General features: G+C 35.6%; 1 protein-coding gene across 3 annotated transcripts in view; it reads left to right on the top strand.

The window, feature by feature from the left end:
- The window catches only part of LOC145559154 (uncharacterized), a 33,199-nt gene extending 20,188 nt beyond the window's left edge, over nt 1-13,011 (top strand). For all 3 annotated transcript variants that reach the window (XM_081620582.1, XM_081620581.1, XM_081620580.1), the window contains exons 20-39: nt 5,756-5,954; nt 6,051-6,194; nt 6,328-6,371; nt 6,984-7,067; nt 7,187-7,255; nt 7,349-7,425; nt 8,409-8,478; nt 8,968-9,117; nt 9,493-9,558; nt 9,669-9,813; nt 9,937-10,001; nt 10,107-10,172; nt 10,333-10,426; nt 11,154-11,190; nt 11,311-11,368; nt 11,708-11,818; nt 11,971-12,038; nt 12,326-12,392; nt 12,490-12,558; nt 12,625-13,011. In XM_081620582.1, the coding sequence (XP_081476708.1) occupies nt 5,756-5,954; nt 6,051-6,194; nt 6,328-6,371; nt 6,984-7,067; nt 7,187-7,255; nt 7,349-7,425; nt 8,409-8,478; nt 8,968-9,117; nt 9,493-9,558; nt 9,669-9,813; nt 9,937-10,001; nt 10,107-10,172; nt 10,333-10,426; nt 11,154-11,190; nt 11,311-11,368; nt 11,708-11,818; nt 11,971-12,038; nt 12,326-12,392; nt 12,490-12,558; nt 12,625-12,717 (1,776 nt within the window). In that variant the 3' untranslated portion in view covers nt 12,718-13,011. The remainder of the gene's footprint in view (nt 1-5,755; nt 5,955-6,050; nt 6,195-6,327; nt 6,372-6,983; nt 7,068-7,186; nt 7,256-7,348; nt 7,426-8,408; nt 8,479-8,967; nt 9,118-9,492; nt 9,559-9,668; nt 9,814-9,936; nt 10,002-10,106; nt 10,173-10,332; nt 10,427-11,153; nt 11,191-11,310; nt 11,369-11,707; nt 11,819-11,970; nt 12,039-12,325; nt 12,393-12,489; nt 12,559-12,624) is intronic.
- The last annotated feature ends 1,505 nt before the right edge of the window (nt 13,012-14,516 follow it).

The following is a 14,516-nucleotide window of genomic DNA, read 5'->3' as shown; positions in this document are numbered from 1 at the left end:
CATTATTTGTTGACATAAATGTTCGTGTTAGGCGTGAGTTAATGAAATCGATGCAAGTTATAAACCAGTAAATTGGTCGTTTAAAGGCAAATTGGATGGTTGCACCCACCTAATAAACTCCTAAACGGTATTAGGGATCATGGTAAACATTTTGGCAATTTTTATTTCTGGGCGAAAAAAAAGTCAAAAATTTTAAAATTAGAGCCTAATATCCACGTTTTTTGAGAATTTTTGGAGGATATGGGGCCAGGTGTCTAAAATTCTTGAAATTTTAGGGGATACATCTCGAAGTCATATAGTGCCGTTTGAAACCATATATGATCATTATATGTTGTCATAAATGTTCGTGGTAGGCTTGAACTAATGAAATCGATGCAAGTTGTAAACTGGTAAATTAGCCGTTTAAAGGCAAATTGGATGGTTCCACTAACCCAATTGGACTCCCCGAGGGTATTAGGGACCATGGTAAAAATTTCGGCAATTTTTATTTTCAAGCGAAAAAAAAATCAAAAAATTCCAAAATTGAAGAATTATGTCCATGCTTTTTAAGAAATTTTTGAGGTTTCGGGCCCGGTGTGGAAAAGCATTGAGATTTTAAGGGATACATCTCGGGTCATTTAATACTTTTTTAAACCATAAATGATCTTTATATGTTGTCATAAATGTTCGTCGTAAGCTTGAGTTAATGAAATCGGTGCAAGTTGTAAACCGGTGAATTCACAATTAAAAGGCAAATTAGATGGTTCCACTCACTTAATTGGATTCTCGGAGGGTATTAGGGACCATGGTATACATTTCGGCAATTTTTATTTACAGGTGAAAAAAAGTTGAAAAATCCTAAAATTTAAGGCTTAATATCTACACTTTTTGAGAAATTTTGGTGGTTTCGAGGCCGGTGTCAAAAATCCTTGTGATTTTAGGGGATACATCTAGGGGTCATATAATGCCGTTTGGAACCATATATAATCATTATATGTTGTCATAAATGTTCGTGGTAGGCTTGAGTTAATGAAATCGATGCAAGTTATAAACCGGTAAATTTGTCGTTTAAAGTCAAATTGGATTGTTCCACCCATCCAATTGAACTCCCGGAGGTTGTTAGGGACCATGGTAAAAATGTCGGCAATTTTTATTTGCAAGCGAAATAAAGTCAAAAAATTCCAAAATTGAAGGCTATAATATCCACGTTTTTTGAGAAATTTGGGAGGTTTCGGGACTTAGTGTCAAAAAGACTATAGAGTTTAGGGAATATATATTTCGAGGTCATATAATGTCGTTTGGAACCATTTATGATCATTATTTGTTGTCATAAATGTTCGTGGTAGGCTTGAGTTAGTGAAATCGGTGCTACTTGTAAACCGGTAAATTTGCCGTTAAGAGGCAAATTGGTGGTTCCATCCACCCAATTAGACTAGCGGAGGGTATTATGGATCATGGTAAACATTTCGGCAATTTTTATTTTCAGGTAAACATTTCCATCCACGTGTTTTAAGAAATTTTTTAGGTTTTGGGGCCCGGTGTCGAAAATATTTGAGATTTTTAAGGATACATCTCGGGTCATTTAATATTATTTTAAATCATAAATGATCATTATATGTTGTAATAAATGTTCGTGGTGGGCTTGAAATAAATTACATCAGTGCAAGTTGTAAACCTGTAAATTCGCATTTTAAAGGCAAATTGGACTCCCGGATTGTATTAGGGACCATGGTAAACATTTCGATACATCTCGGGGTCATATAATGCCGTTTAGAACTATAAATGATCATTATATGTTGTCATAAATGTTCGTGGTAGGTTTGAGTTGATGAAATCGGTGCAAGTTGTAAACCGCTAAATTGGTTTTTTTAAGGCAAATTGTTTGGTTCCACCCACTCAATTGAACTCTCGAAGGGTATTAAGGACCATGGTAAATATTTCGGAAATTTTTATTTCCGGGCAAAAACAGTCGAAAGATTCCAAAATTGAAATCCACGCATTTTGAGAAATTTGGGATGTTTCGAAGCCCGGTGTCAAAAGTTTTGAGATTTTAGGGGATACATCTCGGGGCCATATGTGATGATTATATGTTGTCATAAATATTCGTGGTAGAATTGAGTTAATTTAATCGATGCCTGTTGTAAACCGGTAAATTGGTCGTTTAAAGGCAAATAGGATGGTTCCACCCACCCATTTGGACTCCCGGAGGGTATTAGGGACCATGGTTAAAAATTCGGTAATTTTATTTTCGGGCAAAGAAAAGTAATAAAATTCCAAAATTGAAGTCTAATATCCACGCTTTTTAAGAAATTTTGGTGGTTTCGGGCCCGGAGACGAAAAACCTTTAAATTTTAGGGGATTAATCTAAGGGTCATATAATGCCGTTTGGAACCATATATGATCATTATATGTTGTCATAAATGTTTGCGGTAGGCTTGAGTTAATGAAATCGGCGTAAGTTATAAACCGATAAATTGGCTATTTAAAGGCAAATTGGTTGGTTCCACCCACCCAATTGGACTCCCGGAGGGTATTAGAGACCATGGTAAACATTTCGGCAATTTTTATTTCCGGTATAAAAAAAGTAAAAAAAATTTAAAAATTGAAGGTTATTGTCCACACTTTTTGAGAATTTTTGGAGTCTTCGGGACCCGGTGTCGAAAAGTCTTGAAATTCTTGGGAATACATCTCGGGGTCATATAATGTCGTTTGGAATCATATATGATCATTATTTGTTGTCATAAATGTTCGGGGTAGGCTTGAATTAATGAAATCGGTGTAAGTTGTAAAACGATATATTGGTCTTTTAAAGGCAAATTGGATGTTTACACCCACCCAATTGGACTCCCGGAGGGTATTTGTTACCATGGTAAACATTTCGGTAATTTTTATGTCGGAGCGAAAAAAAGTCAAAATAATCCAAAATTGAAGGCACGCTTTTTGAGAAATTTCGAATGTTTCGGGGCCCGGTTTCGAAAAGCATTGAGAGTTTAGGGGATACATATCGGAGTCATTTAATGCCGTTTGGATCTATATATGATCATTTTATGTTTTCATAAATTTAATAGGTCGGGTTTAAACGGGTTAGGGTAATTCTCAGGTTCGGTTCAAGTCAATAATTTGCGGGTTGGAATTAGGTCGGGTCATTCTCGGGTTTGAGTTGAGTTCGGTTCAAATCAATAATTTGCGGGTTATAATCAGGGCGGGTCATTCTCGGGTTCAAGTTGGGTTCGGTTCAAGTCAATAATTTGCGGCTTATAATCTAGTTGGGTAATTTCCAAGTTGGGTCATTCTCGGAGTCAAGTCAGGTTATGTTAAAGTCAATTATTTGCAGGTTACAATCTGGTCGAGTCATTTCCAAGTCAGTTCATATTCGGGTTCAACTAGCTATAAATAGATAATTATCATCTTTCTCAAGCTAAATATTTTTTTTGACTATAATATATATGGCAATATATTAGGGAACTATAGTTTATAGTTTAGGAAGATAATTATCTCCTTTGACCATACAACAAATATATACTATATTTAATTCTTAAATTTGAGGATGATGCTCCTTTCTTTTGCTGGCCTGGACCGACTTGGTCTCCCTAGACAAGATGCTTTGATCAACAGTAATAAGGTGATCTAAATTGCATTTAAGGTGATTTGAAATCGGGTCGGGAACAATTGAGGTTGAATTTAGGTCAGGTCAATAACAAGTCGTGTTGATTTTGAGTCGGGTTAGTAACAGATCGGGTTGAATTTTTGGGTTGGGTTAGTAATAGGTCTGGTAAAATTCGGTCGGGTCAATAACAAGTCTGGTTGAATTTGGGTCAGGCCAATAACAAGTCAGGTTGGTTTCGGGTCGGGTTTGTAACAGGTTGGGTTAAATTCGGGTCGGATTAGGAACGGGTGAGGTTGATATCAAGTCAGGTTAGTAACAAGTCGAGTTAAATTCGGGTTAAAACGGGTTTGGGTCAATTTCGGCTCAAGTCGGGTTCGGTTCCGGTCAATAATTAACGGGTTACATTCGGGTCGGGTCATCTCCTGGTCATTTCATGTTCGGGTTCGGGTCTCATATACTCGGGTCAACTCGGGTTTAGGGTTGGTTTCAGGTCGGGTCAGGTTTGGTTTGGGTCACCATTTTTTCAGGTTCAGATGGGTCGGTTAATAATCGGGTTTGAGTCGGTATTTCGGTTTGGATCAAATTTTGATAGCTCTAATTTGCATAGATAATTGAAGCATTATCTTACATTGTACTGCGAAAGGATGAGTCAGTATGCCATTCATTTGGCAAAATGTTGCTTCATGTTGAGCATAATCATGTCAATATTTTCAATACAGTTAACATGAAGTAATTTGAACCCTTACCTTTGTGTCTTTTAGTCTTTATCATTTGGATGGAGAGACTAAATGAATCTTGTCATTTGTATCATTAAGCGTTTGTAAGTGTAATAGACTAACCTAAGGAAGGGTAGTATAGGTGTTCTATTAATATTGCTTAACTAGTACTAGGTTAATAGTCCTAAGTATAAATAGAGAGGGAGGGGATAGAAAATGGTTAGCAGAAATTTGTGTTTAAGGGAAACCTTAGAGAATCATGGCGCCTCAAGCCATTGTTAGTGACTGATATCCTCAAGCTATTATGTGAAAGAATGTATAGAGACTTCACGTTAGTGATAGTCAAAGCGGGGTGATTTTTGGTAGCTTCAGCCATGGGATGTTGCAGCGGAAGGAGGAAAGAAAATTTGAGGAGAAGGAAGGAGATGGGCCGTATGAGAGGAAGAGAAAACTAGGATCGAAACCCTACTGATACCATGAAAGAATGTGATCATTGATCATTCTCATTAGTTGTGTAAAGATTATATACAAAATACAATGGCTATCTTATGCGATAATTACGCTAACAAACTAGGAAAGAATATACTCTAAATATACACTTAACTAACATAGAGATATATACAAGAATATATTAACATATATTCTAACATTATGAGAGTGATAGTTTAAAGCTATTAATCCTATCATTTTGTAACCCTTCCACCATTGTTAATCAATATTAAAGCTTCCACCTTTATTAAATTGCTAGTTACAATCTGAAATTCCAAGTCTGAAAAACTGCCTATAACAACTTGCATTGCTGTTATATTTACTCCAGATAAAAGAATATAGCTTTGCAGCATTCTTGTTTCATGTTGGATTATAGGTTCATGATATACTCTTGTTTACTACTTCCTCCGTTTTCTTTTAGATGCAACACACCCTTTAGCGCGGTAATTAAGAAAGGTGGGGTTTACATGATATAATAAACTTTAAAATAAGATGAGTGGTTGTTAGGAGTGTAATTTAGTGGGCCATGTGCTTTAAATAAGGGAAATAGTATAGTTTTTCCCTAAAGTAACTTTCCTTTTATAGTGTGTTGCAAGTATTGTGACATTTCCTTTTTAGGGAAGTGTTGCAAGTAAAAGAAAACGGAGGAAGTATATTTCGATCTTCACAATTTTAATTTTCATCTATGCAAATGTTCTGCCATGATTTTCCAACCTATTGTCATTTACTATGCATCTTTCTATGATGCCTGAATTGATAGTAAAATCTACTTTTACAAAGGCTTATTGGCTATTTCAGGATAGCCTTTGTTGTTTAAACACCTTGTTGCATATTTTTGATCTTCCATGTGCTTATAATGCTAACATTTCTTTTCTATTTACTTTCCTTTACCTTCATGGTTTAAGGGTGCAAAGTGCTTTCAAACATAATTTATGCATTCAGTCTCTCAATCTTTTGTTGACAGGTTGGAGTTGATAACATGTGCATATTGGTACATGCTGCAAAACGGCAGTCAGTTGAAATATCTCTAGAAGAACGAATAAGCAATGCCCTTGTTGAAGTTGGTCCCTCCATAACACTTGCTAGTTTATCTGAGGTCTTGGCATTTGCAGTGGGAGCTTTTATCACTATGCCAGCATGCCGTGTTTTTTCTATGTTTGCAGGTTTGATTAGTTCTGATTTTTATTATTTGAAGTTTTTATTTTGTCTTTTAAGTTAATTTGTTCAATTGATCGATACAACTGTGTCCATCTCTGTAGCTTTGGCCGTCTTTCTGGACTTTCTTCTTCAACTCAGTGCTTTTGTTGCACTGATAGTTTTGGACTTCAAGAGAGCTGAAGACTTCAGAATTGACTGTTTCCCATGCATTAGAGTTTCATCAGCATCTGTGGAATTAAATAGAGGTTCAACAAGATCAGTTCAATTGCATTTCTGATTCGACTGTTGATCAAATTATTCTCTAAATGATGGGTTTGGTCTGTTATTTGCATTCATCGTATAATTGAGCTGATATATGTATTTATATGTATGGCACAGAGATTCATCAGAGAACTCCAGGACTGCTTACTCAATATATGAAGGTATGCTTAATAATTAGAGGAGACGAAGGTCATTTAGACTTTTTATTCAGGAGATTTAACTCGTTTAAGCCTCAGTATGCAAAGCTTTGATGTGCTAAAGAGGCTATAAGTATTATGGTGTCTGTGTCCTCTACTTGGCATCCCCTTCATCCTCTATATATAAAAGAAAAGAAAAATAATATGGGAATTGCCTGCTTTGTGGATCTGTATTTTATTGATCTTACCTATTTTTTATGTCCTCCAAGATTCCGTTATACTTACATGATGACAGATCCTTGGTCTTTGTAGTTAATAGATATTTGTCTTATGTAGATTTTTAATTTTTGGAAGTTGAAATGATCATCAAAGTAACTCAATATCATTTAAACACTAGCAAACGGCCTACTTTTTTTTTTTTTTTTTTTGAGAAAATGACTGTATTTTGCTTTCTTCAGTGCAGTTTGTCAAGTTTGATGATTGAACTTTTATTGCTGACATTGATGATATAACAACTTCATTTCGTAGTTGCCTTTGGCTTTAGCTCTTGTCAATTTGCAGAAGCTAACAATTTAGAATTTTTAAAGAGACTCTCCGGGGATAATATTGATTTTTAAAAGTCCTATCATTCTGCAGGAAATTCATGCACCCATTCTCTTACATCGTGGAGTTAAAGTACTTGTTCTGGCTCTATTTTCTGGTTTGGCTTTAGCAGGCATCGTAAGTTGTACTCATCAAAATTTCCATTTCTAAGTTGATTGAAGTTTTGAACTACGCATCCATCCACCTGCAACTTCGTTTGAAATATTTCTATTACATTTCTATTTTTTTCTGTGTAGGCTTTGTGCCCCAGGATTGAGCCAGGTTTAGAGCAACAGATTGCTCTTCCTCGGGATTCATATCTTCAGGTCTTTCTGTGCTTATCAAGTTCCTTGATGTTTTATGTTATCTTATCCCACTGCCTACTCTTCCTGGTCTCAATAGTTCACTTGTGGTTGCAGGGCTATTTTAATAATATTTCAGAGCATCTCAGAGTTGGACCTCCCCTGTATTTTGTTGTAAAGGATTATAACTACAGGTATTTGTTATGTTTTTCATTAGGCATGTACTCGTGCACTAAAACTTATTTCATGGAGAAGTTTTCAATTTTTCTATATCAGCGGGTTTTTTTGGGCTTTTATTTAAATAGATTTAACTAAACAGAACCATTTTCAACATTACAACAGTCAAATCATCTTTCTTTTCCAAACCGCATGAAGTTACCCCCACAGAATGAAGCTGCACACAACCCATTACAGACAAAGCTGAGCCTCAGAGAGTTCAGAGATAGAACCCAAGAAGGAGAGCAGACAATAGCCTTTTTCTCCTCATGAAGTGAATTATACTTGCTTCACAGAATATAATCCTTTTCTAAAGAACACCTTTTGCTGGAATCCCTCTTTGGTTGTTTGTCCTTGTTTCCTATGAAGAATTTAATGCTTTAGGAGGTGCTTTTGTCATCCCATAATCATTATTTATTTTAATTTTTCTGAGAAACTTACAAAAACCTTTGAGAGAAAATGATCCGCTCATATCAATTGCTATATCTCGTCATCCCCCTCAAGATTAACCACAGTCCACACTCCACAGCGGAGGAAAACTTTCCAACAGAAGGCCCTTAAACCACTAATTATCCGAACAACTGTGAACTTTAATACATACAACCCTTCTATGATGGATTTCTTGGGATATTGGAAAGTTACCTGTTAGGCTTTGCTAAAAATTAGAAACAGTGTTGCTATTGTATATGATGGTACCTCAGCTTATAATATTTAGTTAAAGTCACATTCTCAAGTTTCAAGTGACAATGCATTATGCTAACAATGGAATAATGGATACTTGACAAACTATTAATTGGTATATTCGAGGCTGAATTCTAATCACCTTTGTAAGTGATATCTCATATCTTAGTTCAGTAACATATATTTCAACAAAAGATTGCCTTTCTATTTGCTATATTCTAGTTAGCATCGTATGTTTTATGTAAATTTTCATAAAGATATATGTTTCATATCTTTGCAGTTCTAATTCAAGGCATACAAATCAATTGTGTTCAATTAGCAAGTGTGACTCGAATTCTCTTCTAAATGAGGTAACTTTTCAACTTAAGTCTTTGGTAGAATATACTTTGTATTTAGCATACTGGCTGGTGTCCTCAGGTTTAGCTTAGCTATGTTTTTTTTTTTTTAATGTAGATGTGTACTAACTGCTTTTATGATTTTGAAATTGATGCATTATGAATTCAGTTTTAATGTGTGCTTCTTGCATATGAAACTTCTTCCTCCTTGTCATTTTCTTTTTATTTAGCTTGGATAGGTGAAACCCCCATTTCCTTTTGCTGATTTTGTGTTCTGTCTCCACCCTTTTAATAGTGTGCTTCATTAAAGTGTGTTTTTACTTCTATTGATTTTCATCATTATGGCTACACCCTACATATATGTTTGCTGATCTGTTTTAACATGCACTTTTGCCTAAATCCAACATACCTTATTACCTCTTTTCTGTTCTGCTTACTATATTATGTGTGTCCATAGTTACCATGCTGCTTTGACAAATGGATTTCGTGGTTAAATGATTGCAGATATCAAGAGCATCTTTGACATCAGAATCTAGCTACATTGCAAAGCCAGCAGCCTCGTGGCTTGATGATTTTCTAGTGTGGCTATCACCTGAAGCTTTTGGTTGTTGCCGAAAGTTTATTAATGGTAGCTATTGCCCTCCTGATGATCAGGTTAGTGTTTCTTAACCCCCCACCTAAAATGGCCACAAAAGAATTTAGGTTTGAGTCAAATTGACATCGAGTGACTGGCTGTTAGGTTTTCACCAATTAGAGAACCTGTTGGCAGAGAGAAGGCTAAAACTTAAGTCATAAAGTAATGAGTTTATAGATCCACAAAGTTGATATACTAGACATTTGACTTAGATTAGTAAATATTTTTATTTTATAATTGTGAGTTTGAGAGCAGACAACCGCACTAATACTAAACTTGTTCTTGTGCAATGAGGAATGCATTTCTTAGCAAGGATTTGTCAATAAAATTGATTTTGCTTCTAGTTGTTTCTTTTACTAGTATTTCTTATTAATGTATCTTAATTTGCTCTCCAGCCTCCATGCTGTTCACCTGACGAAGGGCCTTGTGGTTATGGGGGAGTTTGCAAAGATTGTACTACAGTAATGAAGTTTTTCTTTATGCATAATAAAAATTAATTGCCAATTTCTTTAGTCATAAATTATTTTACCAAGTATACTAGTATGAATCCTACATGTTGAATATCTTCCAGTGCTTTCGCCACTCAGAACTTCGCAACGATCGTCCTTCTACTACACAGTTTAGAGAAAAGCTCCCGTGGTTTCTCGATGCATTGCCTTCTGCTGATTGTGCTAAGGGGGGTCATGGAGCCTACTCTACTAGTCTGGACTTGAATGGTCTACTATTCTCTCTTCCTTTCTTCTTTTTCACCTTTGCCATCTACTATGCATGATTCTAGAAATGTCTCTCCCAAATTATAAGTTCCAGGATTGAAATCTGTTTGTTGAAACCTGAACCAGGTTATGAGAGCGGTGTTATTAGAGCATCTGAGTTTCGAACGTATCACACACCAGTCAACAGACAGGTTAGTTCATGTCTACAGTGTGACATAACCAATAGTTTCTTAGCCTAATAGGGCATTTGTAATTGTTAAGATCCCTCAAGCCATTTGATTCATTTTCAATGACAGAGTGACTACGTTAATGCACTCCGTGCTGCCCGTCAGTTCAGCTCAAAAATTTCTGATTCGCTGGAGGTATAATCATACATTTTTATTTTATTTTTGGTTTTCTTCTTTCTCCTTTAGTCCTTAAGGGATAGAATGACATCCTCTTTATTTAAAAACCTTCATTGTTGGGAAAAATTTTCATCTTTGTGTTTCTCATGGTATTACTGGATGTATGATAATTTTGCAGATGGATATCTTTCCATATTCAGTCTTTTATATATTTTTTGAGCAATATCTGGACATTTGGAGAACTGCTGTCATCAACCTAGCTATTGCCCTTGGTTAGTATTTTAAAAGTGCTTCTAAAAGCCTTTGGCTTTATTATTAACATAAATCTTGTCACCTTGTGGGCAGTATCACAAGTTCATACATCCCTCGTTTCATTTGTTTCTCTCTGAATTGGAATATGAATATGGAGTTGTGAAGCATATTCTTTCCTCTACTTGTTGACTGTTACAAATATTTTTGTCAGCAAATCAAATTTGAGAAAGTTGCTTAATGATTATCAACCTAAAATAACTTTTATGGTTATATTGTATGCTTTGGTTTTTTTTTCTCTATTGGCCGATGTCTTAGTCTCTAGTTGGTCTTTCTCTAATACCAAATGTTGAGATCTATATTCTATACTATTTGGTATTTGATATAAGAGGTCATATTGAGAGTTAAATTATTAGCAATGAAAACAATCAGTATACACACATCAACACATGACAGTAAGGATAAGGCAGAAAGTCTTACTTTCAGAGCCAAAAAAAAAAAGGAAAGAAATGATTCAGATGTTATTATATTAAAATAAATAAATAAATAAATAAATAAATAAAAAAAAAAAAAAAAAAAACTATTACTTATAGACTTATAGTCGATGGTCTTATATAATTGAAAATTTTAGTGTTTCATTTTCTTTGATTATGTTGTTGTTGTCCTCTCATTCAGTTTAGCATATGGCCTTAGTTTAGACATGACACAATGCTCAAGAATTACTCAGTGATGTGTCAATTGTTACCACAGGTGCTGTTTTCATTGTGTGCCTATTCATAACTTCCAGGTAAGAAGCCTGAAATCCCTGCACTTTTGGTCCTTTCTGCCTATTTATGCAAGTATTCAACTTTCTTCCTTTCATAAAGCTCATTGCACATTTTTTATAGTTTATTTTTTTCAACTGCAGTTTGTGGAGTTCGGCCATCATTTTGCTTGTTCTGGCCATGATAGTGGTTGATCTCATGGTATAATATGATACTATTGCCTTAGAAATTATCAGTCTTGAAATCCTACATCGTTCTCTTACGTACACGTAAAAAATTTGTTTTTCTATACTTGGTTTTTTGAAGTTTCTATAACTTTGAATGTTAGAGCTTGTGGGCTGTGTATGTTAATGGTTAGAATCTGTAAACCCACTTGTGGAATTGCATCATTGTTGACTTCAACACTGACATTATCTTTATCAAAAGGACTGGAATGCTTTTCTAGGTGTTAAAGCCGGTATTCAGATATTCATATGTTTCTTTCTGAACTAAGTTTTGATATTTACTTACCCCATATCTGTTGTATGATGGAAAATGCAGGGTGTTATGGCTATCCTGGGCATCCAACTGAATGCTGTATCTGTTGTCAATCTTATCATGTCAATAGGAATTGCTGTTGAGTTCTGTGTTCATATAACACATGCATTTTCGGTAAATTTTTTAGAATTATTTGTTCTTGTGTTGGTTGACCCTTCTAAAACTATTTAAATTGAATTAGGAAAGGCTCACGGATATAGTTTTCTCCCTTTATAGTTTTCCATATTTTTTCTTCTATGGTGCTCAAGTTGCTGGATTATTTTCAGGTCAGCCACGGTGACAGAAACCAACGAGCAAAGGAGGCGCTTGGTACCATGGGAGCTTCTGTTTTCAGGTAACACGCTCCTGTATTAATCAACAATTGTAATCTAGTGGTACCATGTCAATGACTTGTAATCGTTCATGGGTATTGGACATGCCTCAATCAGCCTCACATGCATCACCTTTTTTTGTATTATGTGATTCCTTTATTACTAATTACTAGAATACATCATATAATCATATCAAGCCAAATTTAGATATGACTAATGACCTTATGAGCTCTCAACCATTGATTAAAGTCAAATCTCTTGCTGTTACACAAATTCTTCTAGTTGATACCTATTTTTGCTTCTTTTGCAGTGGAATCACATTGACTAAGCTGGTCGGAGTTATTGTACTATGCTTTGCAAAATCAGAGATTTTTGTGGTCTATCATCTATCTGTGATCTATCACTATTCCATTTTATGAAATGGGTGACAACCTGATGTATGATCATATAACTGATATTTATATATATTTGCAGGTTTATTACTTCCAAATGTACTTGGCATTAGTTATCATTGGTTTCCTGCACGGGCTCATCTTTTTGCCTGTAAGTTGCAGTCTTCTCAATCCTTTCATACAACTTCTGCTGCATACTTAACTATCTAATTTGCAGGTATTGCTAAGTTTGATTGGCCCACCAGCAAGTAGCATGCCTGCGGACAGAATGCTAGAAGCTGAGCTAAACTCCTCATCACAGTCGAGCTAATTGGACATCTGTTATATAGATTGTGCTTTCATTTTAGCAAGAGCACCTTGACCAGCAGTTGCTCATACTTTTCTAACCAATCTCTCAGCGTGGCCACTGCGAACTACTAGGATTCTGCTACTCCGTCATTAAATGAACTCGCCTAACTAATATGCTCTACTTTACACATTGTGGATCTTTTGCTGATGGAGAGAATATCATCTTTGTAAATAATTTGCTTGTACTTAAAGCAACATGGACTAGTATGTATGACTTATTATGCTATCTGATATAATATAATTTAATATTTTACCATGCACTGAGAGTAGAGCTGTCCATTCGGGTAAGCGTGGGTCGGGTCAACTTGGGTTGGGTCAATTCAAATTAATAACATAACCTATGCGGGTCGGGTTTGGGTTGGGTCATGCTTGAGTCGGGTCACGTCGGGTCATACTTCTTATCGGGTTTAGGCTGGGTTAATAACAGGTTGGGTTACATTCGGGTCGAGTGAACAATAGGTCGGGTTTAATTCGGGTTAAAAACGGGTTAGGGTAATTCTCGGGTTCGAGTCGGGTTCGGTTCAAGTCAATAATTTGCGGTTTAGAATCAGGTCGGGTCATTCTCGGGTTTGAGTCGGGATCTGTTCAAGTCAATAATTTGCGGGTTATAATTAGGTTGGGTCATTTTCAAGTCGGGTCATTCTTGGGTTTATGTCGGGTTCGGTTCAAGACAATAATTTGCGGGTTATAATCAGGTTGGGTCATTTTCAAGTCGGGTCATTCTCGGATTCTATTCGGTTTATGTTCAAGTCAATAATTTGCAGGTTACAATCAAGTCGGTTTATTTCCAAGTTAGGTCATATTCGGGTTCAACTAACTATAAATAAATAATTATCATTTTTATCAAGCTAATTATTTCCATTGACTATAATATATATGGAAATATACTAGGGAACTATAGTCTATAATTTAGGAAGATAATTATCTCCTTTGACCATACAACAAATATATACTATATTTAACTTTTAAATTTGAGGATGATGCTCCTTTCTTTTGCCGGCTTGGACCGACTAAGTTTCCCAAGACAAAATGCTTTGATCAACAACAATAAGGTGGTCTAAATTGCATTTTAGGTGATTTGAAATCGAGTCAGGAACAATTTGGGTTGAATTTAGGTCGGGTCAATAACAAGTCGTGTTAATTTCAAGTCGAGTTAGTAACAGAGCGGGTTGAATTTTTGGGTTGGGTAAGTAATAGGTAAGGTAAAATTTGGGTCAGGCCAAAAACAAGTCGGGTTGAATTTGGGTCAGGTCAATAACAAGTCGGGTTAATTTCGAGTTAGGTTTGTAACAAGTTGGGTTAAATTCGGGTTGGGTTAGGAACGGGTAGGATTAAATTCAGGTCATGTTAGTAACAAGTCGGGTTCAATTCGGGTTTTGACGGGATAAAACAGGTTTCGGTCAATTTCGGTTCAAGTCGGGTTCAGTGCTAGTTAATTAAATTGGTCGTTGTAAATCGGTGCAAGTTGTAAACCGGTAAATTGACCGTTTAAAAGCAAATTCAATGTTTCCACATACCCAATTGGCTCCCTGAGAGTATTAGGGACCATGGTAAACATTTCGACAATTTTTATTTTCGGACAAAAAAAAGTTAAAAAATTTCAAAATTGAAGGCTAATATCCACGCTTTTTGAGAAATTTTGAAGGTTTCGGGACCCAGTGTCGAAAAGTCTTGAAATTCTATAGAATACATCTCGGGGTCATATAATGCAGTTTGGAACCATATATGATCATTATTTGTTGTCATGAATGTTTGTGGTAG

The sequence above is a fragment of the Chenopodium album genome, chromosome 9 (assembly GCF_948465745.1).
Source record: "Chenopodium album chromosome 9, dcCheAlbu1.1, whole genome shotgun sequence".
Lineage (NCBI taxonomy): Eukaryota > Viridiplantae > Streptophyta > Magnoliopsida > Caryophyllales > Amaranthaceae > Chenopodium > Chenopodium album.
This window is presented reverse-complemented; position numbering and strand designations above follow the sequence as displayed.